General features: G+C 44.5%; 1 protein-coding gene across 1 annotated transcript; it reads right to left on the bottom strand.

Moving 5' to 3' along the window:
* Nucleotides 1-16,518: 16,518 nt before the first annotated feature.
* On the bottom strand, nucleotides 16,519-18,162 carry LOC119306190. Its single transcript, XM_037582485.1, has 3 exons — nucleotides 18,028-18,162; nucleotides 17,739-17,911; nucleotides 16,519-17,551 (listed from the first exon to the last, which is right to left on the bottom strand). The coding sequence occupies exons 1-3, from the start codon at nucleotides 18,154-18,156 to the stop codon at nucleotides 16,624-16,626; spliced, it is 1,230 nt and encodes a 409-aa protein (XP_037438382.1). The 5' UTR covers nucleotides 18,157-18,162; the 3' UTR covers nucleotides 16,519-16,623.
* Nucleotides 18,163-18,752: the final 590 nt, after the last annotated feature.

The raw sequence follows: 18,752 nt of genomic DNA, 5'->3' as shown, positions 1-18,752 counted from the left end.
TTATCCAGAAATCGTAATACACGTGTCAATACATAGACCACAACATGTCCCTAGTGAGCCTCTAGTTGCCTAGCTCGTTGATCAACAGATAGTCATGGTTTCCTGACTATGGACATTGGATGTCATTGATACCGGGATCGCATCATTAGGAGAATGATGTGATGGACAAGACCCAATCCTAAGCATAGCTCAAAGATCGTGTAGTTCATTTAGCTAGAGCTTTTCCAAATGTCAAGTATCATTTCCTTAGACCATCAGATTGTGCAACTCCCGGATACCGTAGGAGTGCTTTGGGTGTGCCAAACATCACAACGTAACTGGGTGACTATAAAGGTGCACTACGGGTATCTCCGAAAGTGTCTGTTGGGTTCGCACGAATCTAGACTGGGATTTGTCACTCCATATGATAGGGAGGTATCTCTGGGCCCACTTGGTAATGCATCATCATAATGAGCTCAATGTGACCAAGTGTCTGGTCACGGGCTCATGCATTACGGTACAAGTAAAGTGACTTGCCGGTAACGAGATTAAATGAGGTATTGGGATATGGATGATCGAGTCTCGGGCAAGTAATGTACCGATTGACAAAGGGAATTGTATACAGGATTGATTGAGTCCTCGACATCGTGGTTCTTCGGATGAGATCATCGAGGAGCATGTGGGAGCCAACATGGGTATCCAGATCCCGCTGTTGGTTATTGACCGGAGAGGCGTCTCGGTCATGTCTGCATGTCTCCCGAACCCGTAGGGTCTACACACTAGGGTTGTAGAGATATGAGTATGCAGTAAACCGAAAGTTGTTCGGAGTCCCGGATGAGATCCCGGACGTCACGAGGAGTTCCGGAATGGTCCGGAGGTAAAGAATTATATATAGGAAGTCAGGTTTCGGCCATCGGGAAAGTTTCGGGGGTCACCGGTATTGTACCGGGACCACCGGTAGGGTCCCGGGGATCCACCGGGTGGGGCCACCTATCCCGGAGGGGCCCATGAGCTGAAGTGGGAGGGGAACCAGCCCCTGGTGGGCTGGTGCGCCCCCCTTGGGCCCCCTTGTGCCTAGGGTTGGGAAACCCTAGGGGTGGGGGCGCCTCCACCTGGCTTGGGGGGCAAGCCACCCCCTGGCCGCCGCCCCCCTTGGAGATCCCATCTCCTAGGGCCGCCCCCCTTGGAGCCCTATATAAAGAGGGGGGCGGGAGGGCAGCCACACCCATGCTCTTGGCGCCTCCCTCTCCCCTTGCTACACCTCTCCCTCTCGCAGAAGCTTGGCGAAGCCCTGCCGAGATCGCTGCTGCATCCACCACCACGCCGTCGTGCTGCTAGATCTTCATCAACCTCTCCTTCCCCCTTGCTGGATAAGGAAGGATGAGACGTCTTCCCAACCGTACGTGTGTTGAACGCGGAGGTGCTGTCCGTTCAGCACTAGGATCTTCGGTGATTTGGATCACGACGAGTACGACTCCCTCAACCCCGATCTCTTGAACGCTTCCGCTCGATCTACAAGGGTATGTAGATGCACTCCTCTCTCTCGTTGCTAGATGAACTCATAGATTGATCTTGGTGAAACCGTAGGAAAAATTTTATTTTCTGCAATGTTCCCCAACAGTGGCATCATGAGCTAGGTCTATGCGTAGTTCTCTTTGCACGAATAGAACACAAATTTGTTGTGGGCGTAGATGTTGTCAACTTTCTTGCCACTACTAGTATTATTTTGCTTCAGTGGTATCGTGGGATGAAGCGGCCCGGACCGACCTTACACGTACGCTTACGTGAGGCAGGTTCCACCGACTGACATGCACTAGTTGCATAAGGTGGCTAGCGGGTGTCTGTCTCTCCCAGTTTAGTTGGAGCGGATTCGATGAAAAGTGTCCTTATGAAGGGTAAATAGAAGTTGACAAATCATGTTGTGGCTTTTACGTAGGTAAGAAAACATTCTTGCTAGAACCCTATTGCAGCCACGTAAAACATGCAACAACAATTAGAGGACGTCTAACTTGTTTTTGCAGCATATGGTTGTGATGTGATATGGCCAAAAGTTGTGATGAATGATGAATGATATATATGTGATGTATGAGATCATGTTCTTGCAATAGGAATCACGACTTGCATGTCGATGAGTATGACAACCGGCAGGAGCCATAGGAGTTGTCCTAATTATTGTATGACCTGCGTGTCAATGATTTAATGCCATGTAATTACTTTACTTTATTGCTAAACCGTTAGCCATAGTAGTAGAAGTAATAGTTGGCGAGCAACTTCATGGAGACACGATGATGGAGATCATGATGATGGAGATTATGGTGTCATGCCGGTGACAAAGATGATCATGGAGCCCCGAAGATGGAGATCAAAGAGCCATATGATATTGGCCATATCATGTCACTTTTTAATTGCATGTGATGTTTATTATGTTTATGCATCTTGTTTACTTAGAACGACGGTAGTAAATAAGATGATCCCTCACAATAATTTCAAGAAAGTGTTCCCCCTAATTGTGCATCGTTGCGAAAGTTCGTTGTTTCGAAGCACCACGTGATGATCGGGTGTGATAGATTCTAACGTTCACATACAACAGGTGTAAGACAGATTTACACATGCAAAACACTTTGGTTAACTTGACGAGCCTAGCATGTACAGACATGGCCTCGGAACACAAGATACCGAAAGGTCAAACATGAGTCGTATGGAAGATGCGATCAACATGGAGATGTTCACCGATGATGACTAGTCCGTCTCACGTGATGATCGGACACGGCCTAGTCGACTCGGATCATGTATCACTTAGATGACTAGAGGGATGTCTAATCTGAGTGGGAGTTCATTAAATAATTTGATTAGATGAACTTAATTATCATGAACTTAGTCTAAAAACCTTTGTGAATATGTCTTGTTGATCAAATGGCCAACGCTCATGTCCACCTCAACTTCAACGCGTTCCTATAGAAAACCAAGCTGAAAGATGATGGCAGCAACTATACGGACTGGGTCCGGAACCTGAGGATCATCCTCATAGCTGCAAAGAAAGATTATGCCTTAGAAGCACCGCTAGGTGAAGCTCCCATCCCAGAAAACCAAGACGTCATGAACGCTTGGCAGTCTCGTGCTGATGATTACTCCCTCGTTCAGTGGGGCATGATTTACAGCTTAGAACCAGTGCTCCAAAAGCGTTTTGAGCAACACAGAGCATATGAGATGTTCGAAGAGCTGAAAATGGTTTTCCAAGCTCATGCCCGGGTCGAGAGATATGAAGTCTCCGACAAGTTCTTCAGTTGTAAGATGGAGGAAAATAGTTTTGTCAGTGAACACATATTCAAAATGTCTGGGTTACACAACCGCTTGACTCTGCTGGGAGTTAATCTCCCGGATGACGCGGTTATTGACAGAATCCTTCAGTTGCTTCCACTGAGCTACAAGAGCTTTGTGATGAACTTCAATATGCAGGGGATGGAAAAGACCATTTCTGAAGTATATTCAATGCTGAAATCAGTAGAGGTAGAGATAAAAAAGGAACATCAAGTGTTTGATGGTGAGTAAAACCACTAAGTTCAAGAAAGGCAAGGGTAAAAAGAACTTCAAGAAGGACGGCAAGGAAGTTGCCGCGCCCGATAAGACAGCTGCCGGTAAGAAGTCAAATAATAGACCCAAGCCTGAGACTGAGTGCTTTTATTGCAAAGGGAAGGGTCACTAGAAGTGGAATTGCCCCAAATACTTAGCGGACAAGAAGGCCGGCAACACTAAAGGTATATGTAATATACATGTAATTGATGTGTACCTTACCAGTGCTCGTAGTAGCTCCTGGGTATTTGATACCGGTGCCGTTGCTCATATTTGTAACTCAAAGCAGGAGCTGCGGAATAAGCGGAGACTGGCGAAGGACGAGGTGACGATGCGCGTCGGGAATGGTTCCAAGGTCGATGTGATCGCCGTCGGCACGCTACCTCTAAATTTACCTACGAGATTAGTTTTAAACCTCAATAATTGTTATTTAGTGCCAGCTTTGAGCATGAACATTGTATCTGGATCTCGTTTAATACGAGATGGGTACTCATTTAAATCAAAGAATAATGGTTGTTCTATTTATATGAGAGATATGTTTTATGGTCATGCCCCAATGGTCAATGGTTTATTCTTAATGAATCTCGAACGTGATGTTACACATATTCATAGTGTGAATACCAAAAGATGTAAAGTTGATAACGATAGTCCCACATACTTGTGGCACTGCCGCCTTGGTCACATTGGTGTCAAGCGCATGAATAAGCTCCATACTGATGGACTTTTAGAGTCTCTCGATTATGAATCATTTGACACATGCGAACCATGTCTCATGGGCAAGATGACCAAGACTCCGTTCTCCGGAACAAAGGAGCGAGCAACCAACTTATTGGAAATCATACATACTGATGTGTGCGGTCCAATGAGCGTTGAGGCTCGCGGAGGATATCGTTATGTTCTCACTCTCACTGATGACTTGAGTAGATATGGGTATGTCTACTTGATGAAACACAAGTCTCAGACCTTTGAAAAGTTCAAGGAATTTCAGAATGAGGTAGAAAATCAACGTGACCGAAAGATAAAGTTCTTACGATCAGATCGTGGAGGAGAATATTTAAGTCACGAATTTGGTATGCACTTAAGGAAATGTGGAATCGTTTCACAACTCACGCCGCCTGGAACACCTCAGCGTAACGGTGTGTCCGAATGTCGTAATCGCACTTTATTGGATATGGTGCGATCTATGATGTCTCTTACCGATTTACCGCTATCTTTTTGGGGATACGCTCTAGAGACAGCTACATTCACTTTAAATAGGGCACCGTCTAAATCCATTGAGACGACACCGTATGAATTATGGTTTGGGAAGAAACCTAAGCTATCGTTTCTAAAAGTTTGGGGATGCGATGCTTATGTCAAGAAACTTCAACCTGAAAAGCTCGAACCCAAGTCGGAAAAATGCGTCTTCATAGGATACCCTAAGGAAACCATTGGGTATACCTTCTACCTTAGATCCGAAGGCAAGATCTTTGTTGCCAAGAACGGGTCCTTTCTGGAGAAAGAGTTTCTCTCGAGAGAAGTAAGTGGGAGGAAAGTGGAACTTGATGAAGTACTACCTCTTGAACCGGTAAGTAGCGCAGCTCAGGAAGATGTTCCCGTGGTGCCTACACCGACTGGAGAGGAAATTAATGATGATGATCAAGGTACTACGGATCAAGTTGCTACTAAACTTCGTAGGTCCACAAGGACACGTTCCACACCAGAGTGGTATGGAAACCCTGTCCTGGAAATCATGTTGTTAGACAACAGTGAACCTTCGAACTATGAAGAAGCGATGGCGGGCCCAGATTCCAACAAATGTCTTGAAGCCATGCAATCCGAGATAGAATCCATGTATGAAAACAAAGTATGGACTTTGACAGACTTGCCCGATGATCGGCGAGCGATAGAAAACAAATGGATCATTAAGAAGAAGACGGACGCGGATGGTAATGTTACCATCTATAAAGCTCGACTTGTTGCTAAGGGTTATCGGCAAGTTCAAGGGGTTGACTATGATGAGACTTTCTCTCCCGTAGCGAAGCTGAAGTCCGTCTGAATCATGTTAGCAACTTCCGCATACTATGATTATGAGATATGGCAGATGGACGTCAAAACGGCATTCCTTAACGGCTATCTTAAGGAAGAACTGTATATGATGCAGCCGGAAGGTTTTGTCGATCGTAAGAATGCTAACAAGGTATGCAAGCTCCAGCGATCCATTTATGGGCTAGTGCAAGCATCTCGGAGTTGGAACATTCGCTTTGATGAGATGATCAAAGCATTTGGGTTTATGCAGAGTTATGGAGAAGCCTGCATTTACAAGAAAGTGAGTGGGAGCTCTGTAGCATTTCTCATATTATATGTGGATGACATACTTTTGATGGGAAATGATATAGAACTTTTGGACAGCATTAAGGCCTACTTGAATAAGTGTTTTTCAATAAAGGACCTTGGAGAAGCTGCTTACATATTAGGCATCAAGATCTATAGGGATAGATCGAGACGCCTCATAGGTCTTTCACAAAGAACATACCTTTATAAGATATTGAAGAAGTTCAATATGGATCAGTCCAAGAAGGGTTCTTGCCTGTATTGCAAGGTGTAAGATTGAGCTCGGCTCAATGCCCGACCACGGCAGAAGATATAGAAGAGATGAGCGTCATCCCCTATGCCTCAGCCATAGGGTCTATTATGTATGCCATGCTATGTACCAGACCTGATGTAAGCCTTGCGGTAAGTTTGGTAGGAAAGTACCAAAGTAATCCCGGCAAGGAACACTGGACAGCGGTCAAGAATATCCTGAAGTACCTGAAGAGGACTAAGGATATGTTTCTCGTTTTTGGAGGTGACGAAGAGCTTGTCGTAAAGGGTTATGTCGACGCTAGCTTCGACACAGATCTGGATGACTCGAAGTCACAAACCAGATACATGTATATTTTGAATGGTGGGGCAGTAAGCTGGTGCAGTTGCAAGCAAAGCGTCGTGGCGGGATCTACATGTGAAGCGGAGTACATGGCAGCCTCGGAGGCAGCTCATGAAGCTATCTTGGTGAGGGAGTTCATCACCAACCTAGGAGTCATACCCAATGCGTCGGGGCCGATCAAACTCTTCTGTGACAACACTGGAGCTATTGCACTTGCCAAGGAGCCTAGGTTTCACAAGAAGACCAGGCACATCAAGCGTCGCTTCAACTCCATTCGTGAAAATGTTCAAGATGGAGACATAGATATTTGTAAAGTACATACGGACCTGAATGTGGCTGATCCGTTGACTAAACCTTTCCCTAGGGAAAAACATGATCAACACCAGAATTCCGTGGGTGTTTGATTCATCACAATGTAACTAGATTATTGAACTCTAGTGCAAGTGGGAGACTATTGGAAATATACCCTAGAGGCAATAATAAAATGGTTATATTTCTTTGTTCATGATAATTGTCTGTTATTCATGCTATAATTGTATTATCCAGAAATCGTAATACACGTGTGAATACATAGACCACAACATGTCCCTAGTGATCCTCTAGTTGACTAGCTCGTTGATCAACAAATAGTCATGGTTTCCTGACTATGGACATTGGATGTCGTTGATAACGAGATCACATCATTAGGAGAATGATGTGATGGACAAGACCCAATCCTAAGCATAGCACAAGATCGTGTAGTTCGTTTGCTAGAGCTTTTCCAATGTCAAGTATCTTTGCCTGAGACCATGAGATCGTGTAACTCCCGGATACTATAGGAGTGCTTTGGGTGTACCAAACGCCGCAACGTAACTGGGTGACTATAAAGGTATACTACGGGTATCTCCGAAAGTGTCTGTTGGGTTGACACGGATCGAGACTGGGATTTGTCACTCCGTATGACGGAGAGGTATCTCTGGGCCCACTCGGTAATGCATCATCATAATGAGCTCAAAGTGACCAAGTGTCTGGTCACCGGATCATGCATTACAGTACGAGTAAAGTGACTTGACGGTAACGAGATTGAACGAGGTATTGGGATACCGACGATCGAGTCTCGGGCAAGTAACGTACCGATTGACAAAGGGAATTGTATACATGATTGATTGAATCCTCGACATCGTGGTTCATCCGATGAGATCATCGAGGAGCATGTGGGAGCCAACATGGGTATCATGATCCTGCTGTTGGTTATTGACCGGAGAGGCGTCTCGGTCATGTCTGCATGTCTCTCGAACCCGTAGGGTCTACACACTTAAGGTTCGGTGACGCTAGGGTTGTAGAGATATGAGTATGCAGTAAAACGAAAGTTGTTCGGAGTCCCGGATGAGATCTCGGACGTCACAAGGAGTTCCGGAATGGTCCGGAGGTAAAGAATTATATATAGGAAGTCAGGTTTAAGCCATAGGGAAAGTTTCGAGGGTCACCGGTATTGTACCGGGACCACCGGAAGGGTCCCAGGGGTCTACCGGGTGGGGCCACCTATCCCGGAGGGCCCCGTGGGCTGAAGTGGGAGGGGAACCAGCCCCTGGTGGGCTGGTGCGCCCCCCTTGGGCCCCCCTTGTGCCTAGGGTTGGGAAACCCTAGGGGTGGGGGCGCCTCCACCTGGCTTGGGGGGCAAGCCACCCCCCATGGCCTCCGCCCCCCCTTGGAGATCCCATCTCCTAGGGCTGGCGCCCCCCTAGAGGCCCTATATATAGAGAGGGGGGAGGGAGGGCAGCCGCACCCATGCTCTTGGCGCGTCCCTCTCCCCTTGCTACACCTCTCCCTCTCGCAGAAGCTTGGCGAAGCCCTGCCGAGATCGCTGCTGCATCCACCACCACGACGTCGTTCTGCTGGATCTTCATCAACCTCTCCTTCCCCCTTGCTGGATCAAGAAGGAGGAGACGTCTTCCCAACCGTACGTGTGTTGAACACGGAGGTGTTGTCCGTTCAGCACTAGGATCTTCGGTGATTTGGATCACGACGAGTACGACTCCCTCAACCCCGTTCTCTTGAACGCTTCCGCTCGATCTACAAGGGTATGTAGATGCACTCCTCTCTCTCATTGCTAGATGAACTCATAGATTGATCTTGGTGAAACTGTAGGAATTTTTTTATTTTCTGCAACGTTCCCCAACAGTCTGTTACAAAGGGATTTCATTTCTTTTGAACTTATTTGAACCCCCTTGTTTTTCTGTGTTCAAAATGCACCATTCAAAGCCACATCATTAATTTATAACCCTTTCTAACTTCATTTGTTATTTTTCATGCATTTACTGATTATTTTGAGCTATAAAACCATGAAATTAAAAGGCATTTGAAATGAACTCAGAGAAGGTTCCAAGTTGGCATGGTATCATCATTTCACCCACATAGCATGCGCAAGAAAGTAGATAGGCTTACGGCAAAAACTGGATGCACTTCATGTACAAAATAGACAATCTCCTTCGAAGTATCAGGGTTTCATACGAAAACTCGTCTGTTACAAAGGGATTTCATTTCTTTTGAACTTATTTGAACCCCCTTGTTTTTCTGTGTTCAAAATGCACCATTGAAAGCCACATCATCAATTTACAACCCTTTCTAACTTCATTTGTTATTTTTCATGCATTTATTGTTTATTTTGAGCTATAAGACCATGAAATTGAAAAGCATTTGAAATGAACTCGGAAAAGGCTCCAAGTTGGCATGGTATCATCATTTCACCCACATAGCAAGTGCAAGAAAGTAGAGAGGCTTACGGCCAAAACTGGATGCACTTCGTGTACAAAACAGACAATCTCCTTCGAAGTATGAGGGTTTCTTACGGAAACTCGTCTGTTACAAAGGGATTTCATTTTTGTTGAACTTATTTGAACCCCCTTGTTTTTCTGTGTTCAAAATGCACCATTCAAAGCCACATCATCAATTTACAACCCTTTTTGACTTCATTTGTTACTTTTCATGCATTTACTAATTATTTTGAGCTATAAGACCATGAAATTGAAAAACATTTGAAATGAACTCTGAAAAGGTTCCAAGTTGGTATGGTATCATCATTTGACCCACATAGCATGTGCAAGAAAGTAGAGAGGCTTACGACAAAAACTGGATGCACTTTGTGTACAAAATGGATAATCTCCTTCGAAGTATCAGGGTTTCATATGGAAACTCGTCTGTTACAAAGGGATTTCAATTTTTTTGAACTTATTTGAACTCCCTAGTTTTTCTGTGTTCAAAATGCACCATTCAAAGCTGTAAGACCATGAAGTTGAAAAGCATTTGAAATGAACTCTGAAACCAAAGTACATACATAGTTCTCCAGAGCATTAAAACCAAAGTACATACATAGTTCTCATTGAACAACATATAGCTCTCCAGAGCATCTAATTAAACCATACAATGAAATTACGTAAAACATTTCAATGCAAAAACAAATGCGATCATAACCTCAACCAAGGTAACAACTGATCCAACTGCATAATGATACCAAGCCTCGGTATGAATGGCATATTTTCTAATATTTTTAATCTTCAACCGCATTGCATCCATCTTGATCTTGTGATCATCGACGACATCCGCAACATGCAACTCCAATATCCTCTTCTCCTCCTCAACTTTTCTTATTTTTTCCTTCAAGTAATTGTTTTCTTCTTCAACTAAATTTAACCTCTCGACAATAGGGTCGGTTGGAATTTCCGGTTCAACAACCTCCTAGATAAATAAAATCTATGTCACATTGGTCGGCATAATTTTCATAAACAATAAATGAACCAAATAGTTATGAAAAGATAATATATACCACATCTGAATCATAGACAGGACGAGGGCCGACGGGGGCGGATACCAAAACCATCGCACTATATAATAACAAGGAATAATAAAAGTAAGAAAATTAGACAAGTATCTATCTGAAGTCAGAATTTTTTTCTTTCAGAAAGAAGATAAGAAGAAGAGGCTCACCACGGTGGTGTCGGCGACGAGATCGGCGCGGGCGATCGACGGCGGTGAAGACGGGGTGGGGATGGAGCGTACGGACCGCTAAATCTAGACAAATCTCGTTGGAAATGGAGCTCGGAGGTCGAGTTTCGAGAGGAGAAAGCTTAACTAGTGTGGCTCGGGCATTTCATCGAACACGTCATGTGCATAGGAGGTGAACTAGAGCATCCAAATGCCCTCCCCTCGCCGGCTTGACAAAAACAGAGCACTGTGGAGTGCTCTGCCGCGGCGGTGGGTATATGTAGGCAAGTTATTTGTCCCGGTTCAAGCCACGAACCGGGACCAATGGTTGTGGGCCAGCAGCGAGGACCATTGGTCCCGGTTCGTGGCTCGAACCGGGACAAATGGTACCACACGAACCGGGACCAATGCCCACGAGGCCCTGGCCGGCCCCCTGGGCTCACGAACCGGGTCTAATACCCCCCATTGGTCCCGGTTCTTGAAGAACCGGGACTAATGGGCTGGCCAGGGCTGAACGATAGCCCTGTTTTCTACTGGTGAGTACAAGCGTGTTGCATCTCTACTCATACTCACTTTCTATCTTGTTAAATTATGATCTAAATTCTAGTACCGTGTTGGACTAGACGTAGTACAAACGGTGTGGGCCTTTTGCGTTGACGTCGACGCGTACGAGTACAACTCGTTTACTTGTCCTCCAAGGACTCTCATGTATTGCCCTCTTATATACCCCGTGTAGTCGCACTTCAGACGGGCTGTCGTCTCGTGCTTGTAATACTCCTCCTCATAGTGGTTGCGCCTTCGTGCGTCCGTGGTTTTCTCCCGCAAGGGTTTCCACGTAAAATTCCGTGTCTTTTGTCTCGTTTATTCTTGTTATTATCTAACAAGTGGTATATAGAGCCAAATTGATCTAAGATCACATACGAGATCAGAGACGAGAGAAATTAGGGTTGCGTGTCTGCGCGTGGCCGTGTCGCCGAGACCGTATGGAGTTTCGAGGAGAAGGCGATCCGCGATCTTGCTAGCGGTCGCCCTCATGTTCCGCACGCAGCTGACGCTGCGTGATCTGCCGCTGCTACTACTCCGCCGAGTTGTCGCTGTCTACTCCACGTCTTCCTGTCCAAGTACAGGATCGAGTCCCGAGGCTGCTACTCAGTTGCTGCTGCTACTTTGGTTCAACCTGATCATTAGTACTACTACTAGTACTTCTCACGTGGGGTCAAAGGTTATCTCCTAGTTCAGTTTTTTGTTCTCTGTCCGTTGCTACATCCAGCCAACTACGACCAAGTGCTACTGTTCCTAGTTCTTTGCTCCGCGTAATTTAAGTTCTGTCAAGAATTTTTTTCTTTCGACTTGTACTACTTTGTGCACAGATTTATCTACTCATGGCATCCATGAAGTATGATCTTCCGATGCTAGACCGTGACACAAGGTTTACCCTATGGCAAGTCAAGATGCGGGCATTGTTGGCACAGGCCGACTATGATGTAGCATTGGATAGTTTTGGGAAGAACATAATTCAGGATTGGACTGATGAGGAGAAAAGAATTGATTGTAAGGCTTTGTCACAAATTCAACTCCATTTGCATAATAATATTTTGCAGGAAGTTTTGAGCGAGAAAACTGCCGCCGCTCTATGGTTAAAGCTGGAAGGGATTTGCATGACTAAAGATCTCACCAGCAAGATGCATCTGAAGCAAAAATTATTCCTGCACAGGTTACCCGAGGGAGGTAATGTTTTGAATCATATTTCAGAATTTAAAGAGATCATATCTGATCTAGCTGCAATGGAGGTTAAGTATGAAGAGGAAGATACTGCTTTAATGTTACTTTGTTCACTGCCAAGTTCTTATAACAATTTTAGTGACACCATATTATACAGTCGTGATACTCTCACACTTAATGAAGTTTATGAAGCTTTGAACTCTAAGGAGAAGATGAAATTAATGGTGCCTCATGATGGTTTGAGTTCATCCCAAGCCGAGGGATTATCTGTTCGTGGCAGGACAAAGGAGAAGAACTCCAATAATGGAAACGGAGGCAAAAGTAAGAACGGCTGCAGAGGCCGGTCGCAATCCAGAGACAAGAAGTATTGCAGATATTGCAGGAGAGACGGGCATGACATCTCTGAGTGTTTCAAGTTGCAGAACAAGGAAAAGAGGAAAGGTAACAAACAAGGTGACAATTCTTCTAACGTTGCTCATGATGATAGTTCCGATGATGCTCTTGTCGTTATTGCTGGATGTGCTGAGACCAATGATGAGTGGGTACTTGACACTGCATGCACTTTTCATATGTGTCCACATAGAGATTGGTTTAATACTTTTGATTCCACTACTTCTGCTGGTTCTGTTTTGGGTTTTGATAATTCACCATGCAAGATTGAAGGCATAGGTTCTATTCGAATCAAGATGTTCGATGGCATAATCAGAACTTTGACGGATGTTCGGTATATTCCGAAGATGAAGAGAAATCTTATTTCTATGAGTGCCCTTTATGCAAAGGGGTACAAATTTTCAGGTGGAGATAGTGTTTTGAAGGTCACCAAAGGTTCCCTTGTTGTGATGAAAGGCGACTTAAGTTCGACCAATGGTCTTTATTACCTTCGAGGTTCTACTGTTTCAGGTAACACTACTCCAGTTGTTTCAAAGAATTCTGATTGTGATGATGCTAACCTTTGGCATATGCGTCTTGGACATATGAGATAACTTAGTTTAGCAGAGTTAAACAAGAGAGGTCTTCTTGATGGATATGAACCTGGTAAATTGAAATTTTGTGAGCACTGTATCTTCGGCAAGCACAAGAGGGTGAAGTTCAATACTTCGACCCATACAACTGAAGGTATTCTTGATTATGTGCATTCTGATTTATGGGGACCATCTCGCAAGAAGTCATTAGGTGGTGCAAGTTATATGCTGACTATTATTGATGATTATTCGAGAAAAGTTTGGCCTTATTTCTTGAAGCATAAATATGAAGCATTCTCAGCATTTAAGGAGTGGAAGATTATGATTGAGAGACAAACTGAAAAGAAGGTAAAGATACTTCACACTAATAATGGTATGGAATTCTGTTCTAAGCAATTTAAAAATTATTGCAAGTCTGAAGGCATTGTCAGACACTACACCGTTCCTTATACTCCTCAACAAAACGGTGTTGCTGAGCGTATGAACAGGACCATTATTTCCAGAGCCCGTTGCATGTTGTCCAATGCAGGTTTGCATAGGCATTTTTGAGCTGAGGCCGCTTCCACTGCTTGTTATCTCATTAACTGTTCACCATCTATTGCACTTAATAAGAAAACTCCAATTGAGGTATGGTCTGGTTCACCTGCTGATTATTCACAGTTGAGAGTTTTTGGTTGCACTGCTTATGCTCATGTTGATAATGGAAAGTTGGAGCCTAGGGCTGTTAAGTGCATCTTTCTTGGTTATAAGTCTGGTGTTAAAGGTTTTAAATTGTGGAATCCTGAAACCCAGAAGGTTGTTATTAGCAGAAACGTTATCTTTAATGAATCTGCTATGTTACATGATGTTCCATCTACTAATGTTCCTGTTGAGAGTGAACAGCAGCCTACTATTCAGCAGTCTACTGTTCAGGTGGAGCATGTTACTGAAACAGGTGATACATTTGGTAATGAAATTGTTGATGCACATGATGAACCCGTCGTTGATGATGAACATGTCACTCCCACTCCAAATCAGCCTATTGTTCCACCCAGTTGGAATCTTGCACATGACAGAGTTAGAGGGGTATTAATAAACCTGACAGGTTAATTGAAGAGTGCAATATTATTTCTTTTGCTTTATCTATTGCAGAAGAAATTGAAGGTAATTCTGAGCCTTCTTCATATTCCGAGGCTATTATTTCTGATGATAGTAATAAGTGGATGACCGCTATGCATGATGAGATGGAATCACTTGAAAAGAATGGCACTTGGGATTGAGTAAAATTACCTAGAGAGAAGAAACCTATTCGTTGCAAGTGGGTTTTCAAGAGAAAAGAAGGTGTTTCTCCTAATGATGAGACAAGATATAAAGCAAGGTTAGTTGCTAAAGGTTATAGCCAGATTCCAGGTATTGACTATAACAAAGTATTTTCTCCTGTTGTGAAGCATAGCTCTATTCGCACTTTACTCAGTATTATTGCCATGCATGATCTTGAGCTTGAACAATTGGATGTTAAAACTGCATTCTTACATGGAGAATTAGAAGAGGATATTTATATGGAACAACCTGAAGGTTTTGTTATTCCTGGAAAAGAAAAGCTTGTTTGTAAGTTAAAGAAATCTCTTTATGGATTGAAGCAATCCCCGAGACAGTGGTACAAGAGATTTGACACCTTTATGCTCTCTCAAGGTTTCAAAAGGTCTAATTATGATAGTTGTGTTTATTTAAAAACTGTCCACGATTCAACTATTTATTTGCTCCTTTATGTTGATGATATGCTTATTGCTGCAAAGAGTATGTCAGAGATTAATGAACTAAAGAAGCAATTGAGTAATGAATTTGAGATGAAGGATTTGGGTGCAGCAAAGAAAATACTTGGCATGGAAATATCCAGAGATAGACCATCTGGAAAAGTGTATCTCAGTCAGAAGGGATATATTGATAAAGTTCTTCGTCGTTTTAATATGCATAATGCCAAGCCGGTGAGTACACCGTTAGCTGCACACTTCAAATTGTCATCAGCTTTATGTCCTAAGTCAGATGCAGATATTGAGTACATGTCTAGAGTTTCCTATTCAAGTGCAGTTGGTTCACTTATGTATGCCATGGTTTGTTCTCGTCCGGATTTATCATATGCGTTGAGTGTTGTCAGTAGATACATGGCTAATCCTGGAAAAGAGCATTGGAGAGCAGTTCAGTGGATTTTCAGATACCTGCGTGGTACTTCTAATGCTTATTTACAGTTTGGGAAAACTAGAGATGGACTTGTTGGTTTTGTTGATTCTGATTTTGCTGGTGATTTGGATAAGAGGAGATCACTCACAGGTTATGTTTTCACCATTGATGGTTGTGCTGTGAGTTGGAGAGCAACTTTGCAGTCTATTGTGGCTTGTTCCACTACTGATGCCGAGTATATGGCTATTTCCAAGGCATGCAAAGAAGCTATCTGGTTGAGAGGTTTATACACTGAGCTTTGTGGAGATTCATCTTGCCCTACCATATTTTCTGACAGTCAAAGTGCCATATATCTTACAAAGAATCCAATGTATCATGAGAGGACAAAGCACATTGATGTCAGACTTCATTATATTCGAGATGTTGTTGCTGAAGGCAATTTGAAGGTATGCAAGATAAGTACTCATGATAATCCTGCTGATATGATGACAAAGCCAGTTCCGACCAATAAGTTTGAGCTTTGCTCAGGCTTAGTTGGTATTTCTCGTTAGTCCTATGGACTTTGACGCACAAGGTGTTTATGCTGATTTGGATGGAGTTATTTACTTTCTTCGACTACTGGAGGGAATTTGGATCAAGGTGGAGATTGTTAAATTATGATCTAAATTCTAGTACCGTGTTGGACTAGACGTAGTACAAACGGTGTGGGCCTTTTGCGTTGACGTCGACGCGTACGAGTACAACTCGTTTACTTGTCCTCCAAGGACTCTCATGTATTGCCCTCTTATATACCCCGTGTAGTCGCACTTCAGACGGGCTGTCGTCTCGTGCTTGTAATACTCCTCCTCATAGTGATGTATTGCCCTCCAAGGACTCTCATGTATTGCCCTCTTATATACCCCGTGTAGTCGCACTTCAGACGGGCTGTCGTCTCGTGCTTGTAATACTCCTCCTCATAGTGATTGCGCCTTCGTGCGTCCGTGGTTTTCTCCCGCAAGGGTTTCCACGTAAAAATCCGTGTCTTTTGTCTCATTTATTCTCGTTATTATCTAACATATCTCACAAGTTGTGGGCTGTACGGCTTAAGATGGTGGGATTTTTCGTCTTTTTCTGAAAAATATGCGATGATTCTCATATGCATTGATCAAAATTCCTAAAACAAAAAATGAACTATTTTGTTAAAGAATCTAATTATTTTTTCTGTTACAACGCATGGACATTTTTGCTACGTAGTATTTAATTAATGGACTTCTCAAGCCCACTGATTGCACAACATGGAAAATAAGAAAACTTACAAATAGGGTCTTCAATGGATGCAGGGAAACCTTGTAGTGGTACACAAGTCCTACTTGCAAATATTTAATGGACTTAGGGTGCTTGTGGTACATCTGAGCTGAAGAGAGGAAATTCATAGCCCTGATATATAGCATGTAAGCCGTTGCTAGCATAGCCTAGGCTGAACCGGCTGAGAGCCTCAGGAGTATGCTTCCGATTTTCTTGGATATTTCGACAGGTCATGTTGAGCTCACTATTGGGACTAAACCACTGTTTAATGCTGTGTGGTCCACACTGCTCTCCCCCGGCTTGGACAATGGCGGAGTTCTCACACATGGTCAGGGACGGCAGGTTGATGATCCACTTGTCCAACTTGGTCGGCTTCTTCAAGCAATCAATGATCCTCCTGCAGAAGAAGAAGTCTCTTTGGTGCACGTACAGCACCGGAGTCCACCTGCACAGCTTCAACGATTGCTTGCGCCTGGATGGGATCAGCGGTCCAATGAGCTTCTTTACGCCCTTGGGAACGGGAAACCAGCCAAGTATGGCCACCGGTGGGTTGAAGGCGAAAGTCGGGAGCTTGATCTCCTTCTTGAGCACCATATGAGTCCCCACGTGCAGCGCCAGGGACGCGCCGGCAGAGTGCCCGGTGAGCCAAACGGGGCGACCTGGATTATCCAGCATGAGGTGGACGAGCTTTTGGTAGGCGAGCTTGAAGCGACCGGTGTACTTGACGGCGTCTACAGTAATTAGGCAGTCGAACCAGACGTCCCTCACCCCCCTCCGTTTCCAGCACAGGTCGGTGCCTCGGAAGGCGACGATCAAGTGTGGAGCGGACTTGTCCTCACGGCCTTGGCCCACGTACTCGTAGATGGCAGCATAGACGTCGTCGCCGTCCTCGAGCGGCTCCCCGTGGAGGCGGAAGCCTGTGTCGGGACTTAGGGGGATAGCTTTCTTCTCCCTGGAGTAAACATGACTGACAATGCGGGCCAGACAAGCACGACGGCGCTCCTCAATCGTCCTACAAGATAATATCCATATTGGTATTGATTTTTATGTAACTTTGGTTCTAATTAATTCGAATTTCTCCAAACCATGCATCGTGATTCCAAACAGGTACGGCTTCCCCACAAAAACAAACAAACAAACAGGTAGGGCTCCAGGATGCATGCCATATTGCATGGAGGTAAGGTGGATAATGTTCTTACCAGTTGATCGCCCGGCAGTTGATCAAATCCGGTGATTGGAAGGCGGCGCTGGTACTAGGAATAGGTTGGTCCATTTCGATAGCATCACCCTGAGACAAACCCAATTCCATGCCGGTGGCCTGCTCGAGCTCGTCGATGTCCACAACATAGAACAGATCGTCGATCCCGGGCGCCTGGTACACGAACACGAGCACGTACATGCACACGCAGCCATAATTACTATACTACCTCACTTTTAAAGTTAAGAGTCATGCTGCATGCTACTACAGATCGAGTACAGATACGATACCTCATTTTTGCCGGTGTCTGAATCGTTCCTGACGGCGGCTTTGATGTCGCACTTGTCTTGATAGGCCTGTGCAGGTGCAGCGGCCAACACCGAGACGCAAAGGAGGAGAAAGAGGAGGAGCCGCGGCATTTTGTTGTAGGTCAACTACTTTCCGCACCGATCAGCTCCCTCTAGGCGAGCATATATGGTTGATTGATTCAGTGCGCGTGCTGCTGATCAAGACCTGTTTGTATTTTGTATGTTTTTTTTAAGGGTTGTATTTTGCATTTTGTATGTTTGGTGGGCTTTGGGGATAACCTATTTATATTTGTATATGTTTGTCGAGTATAGGTTGGCACCGCGTTGCCACATTGACCCTTCTCCCAATGTTTGTCGCTTGCTTTGGCCACAAACGAGGTGTTAGCCAAAAAAAATAAAAATCGCTGCAGTCTTTGGTCTCCGCCGTTCACATTAGCATCTTACCGACATCTTTCTTTCAGTAATGCAAAACAAAATCTTGGACGTATCTGTAAGTACAGTAGGAAAGAAGCTCAACATCTTAATACTCTCGTTAGGTCGTTGCACCCGGCCGGGTCGGGTATGGGCTTGCCATTACCAAACCCGTACCGCCCCCCTGCACCATTAGTTGGTATAACTTCTTTTCCAAACCAATCACCCGGCCGGGTAAGAGAGCCCGCACCCACCTCACCGTACTCAGAGCAATACACAATCACATATTTTGATTC

The sequence above is a fragment of the Triticum dicoccoides genome, chromosome 5B (assembly GCF_002162155.2).
Source record: "Triticum dicoccoides isolate Atlit2015 ecotype Zavitan chromosome 5B, WEW_v2.0, whole genome shotgun sequence".
NCBI classification, from domain to species: domain Eukaryota; kingdom Viridiplantae; phylum Streptophyta; class Magnoliopsida; order Poales; family Poaceae; genus Triticum; species Triticum dicoccoides.
Note: the sequence above shows the minus strand (reverse complement) of the source record. Positions and strands in the feature narration are given on the sequence as shown.

Bases quoted from the DNA above. Each gene is read 5' to 3' on its own strand.
- LOC119306190 (XM_037582485.1), bottom strand. From the start codon at position 18,156: ATGCCGCGGCTCCTCCTCTTTCTCCTCCTTTGCGTCTCGGTGTTGGCC. The intron at 17,912-18,027 runs GTATCGTATCTG...TTCGTGTACCAG, and splicing joins CAGACACCGGCAAAAATGAG to GCGCCCGGGATCGACGATCT. The intron at 17,552-17,738 runs GTAAGAACATTA...ATTATCTTGTAG, and splicing joins AACTGCCGGGCGATCAACTG to GACGATTGAGGAGCGCCGTC.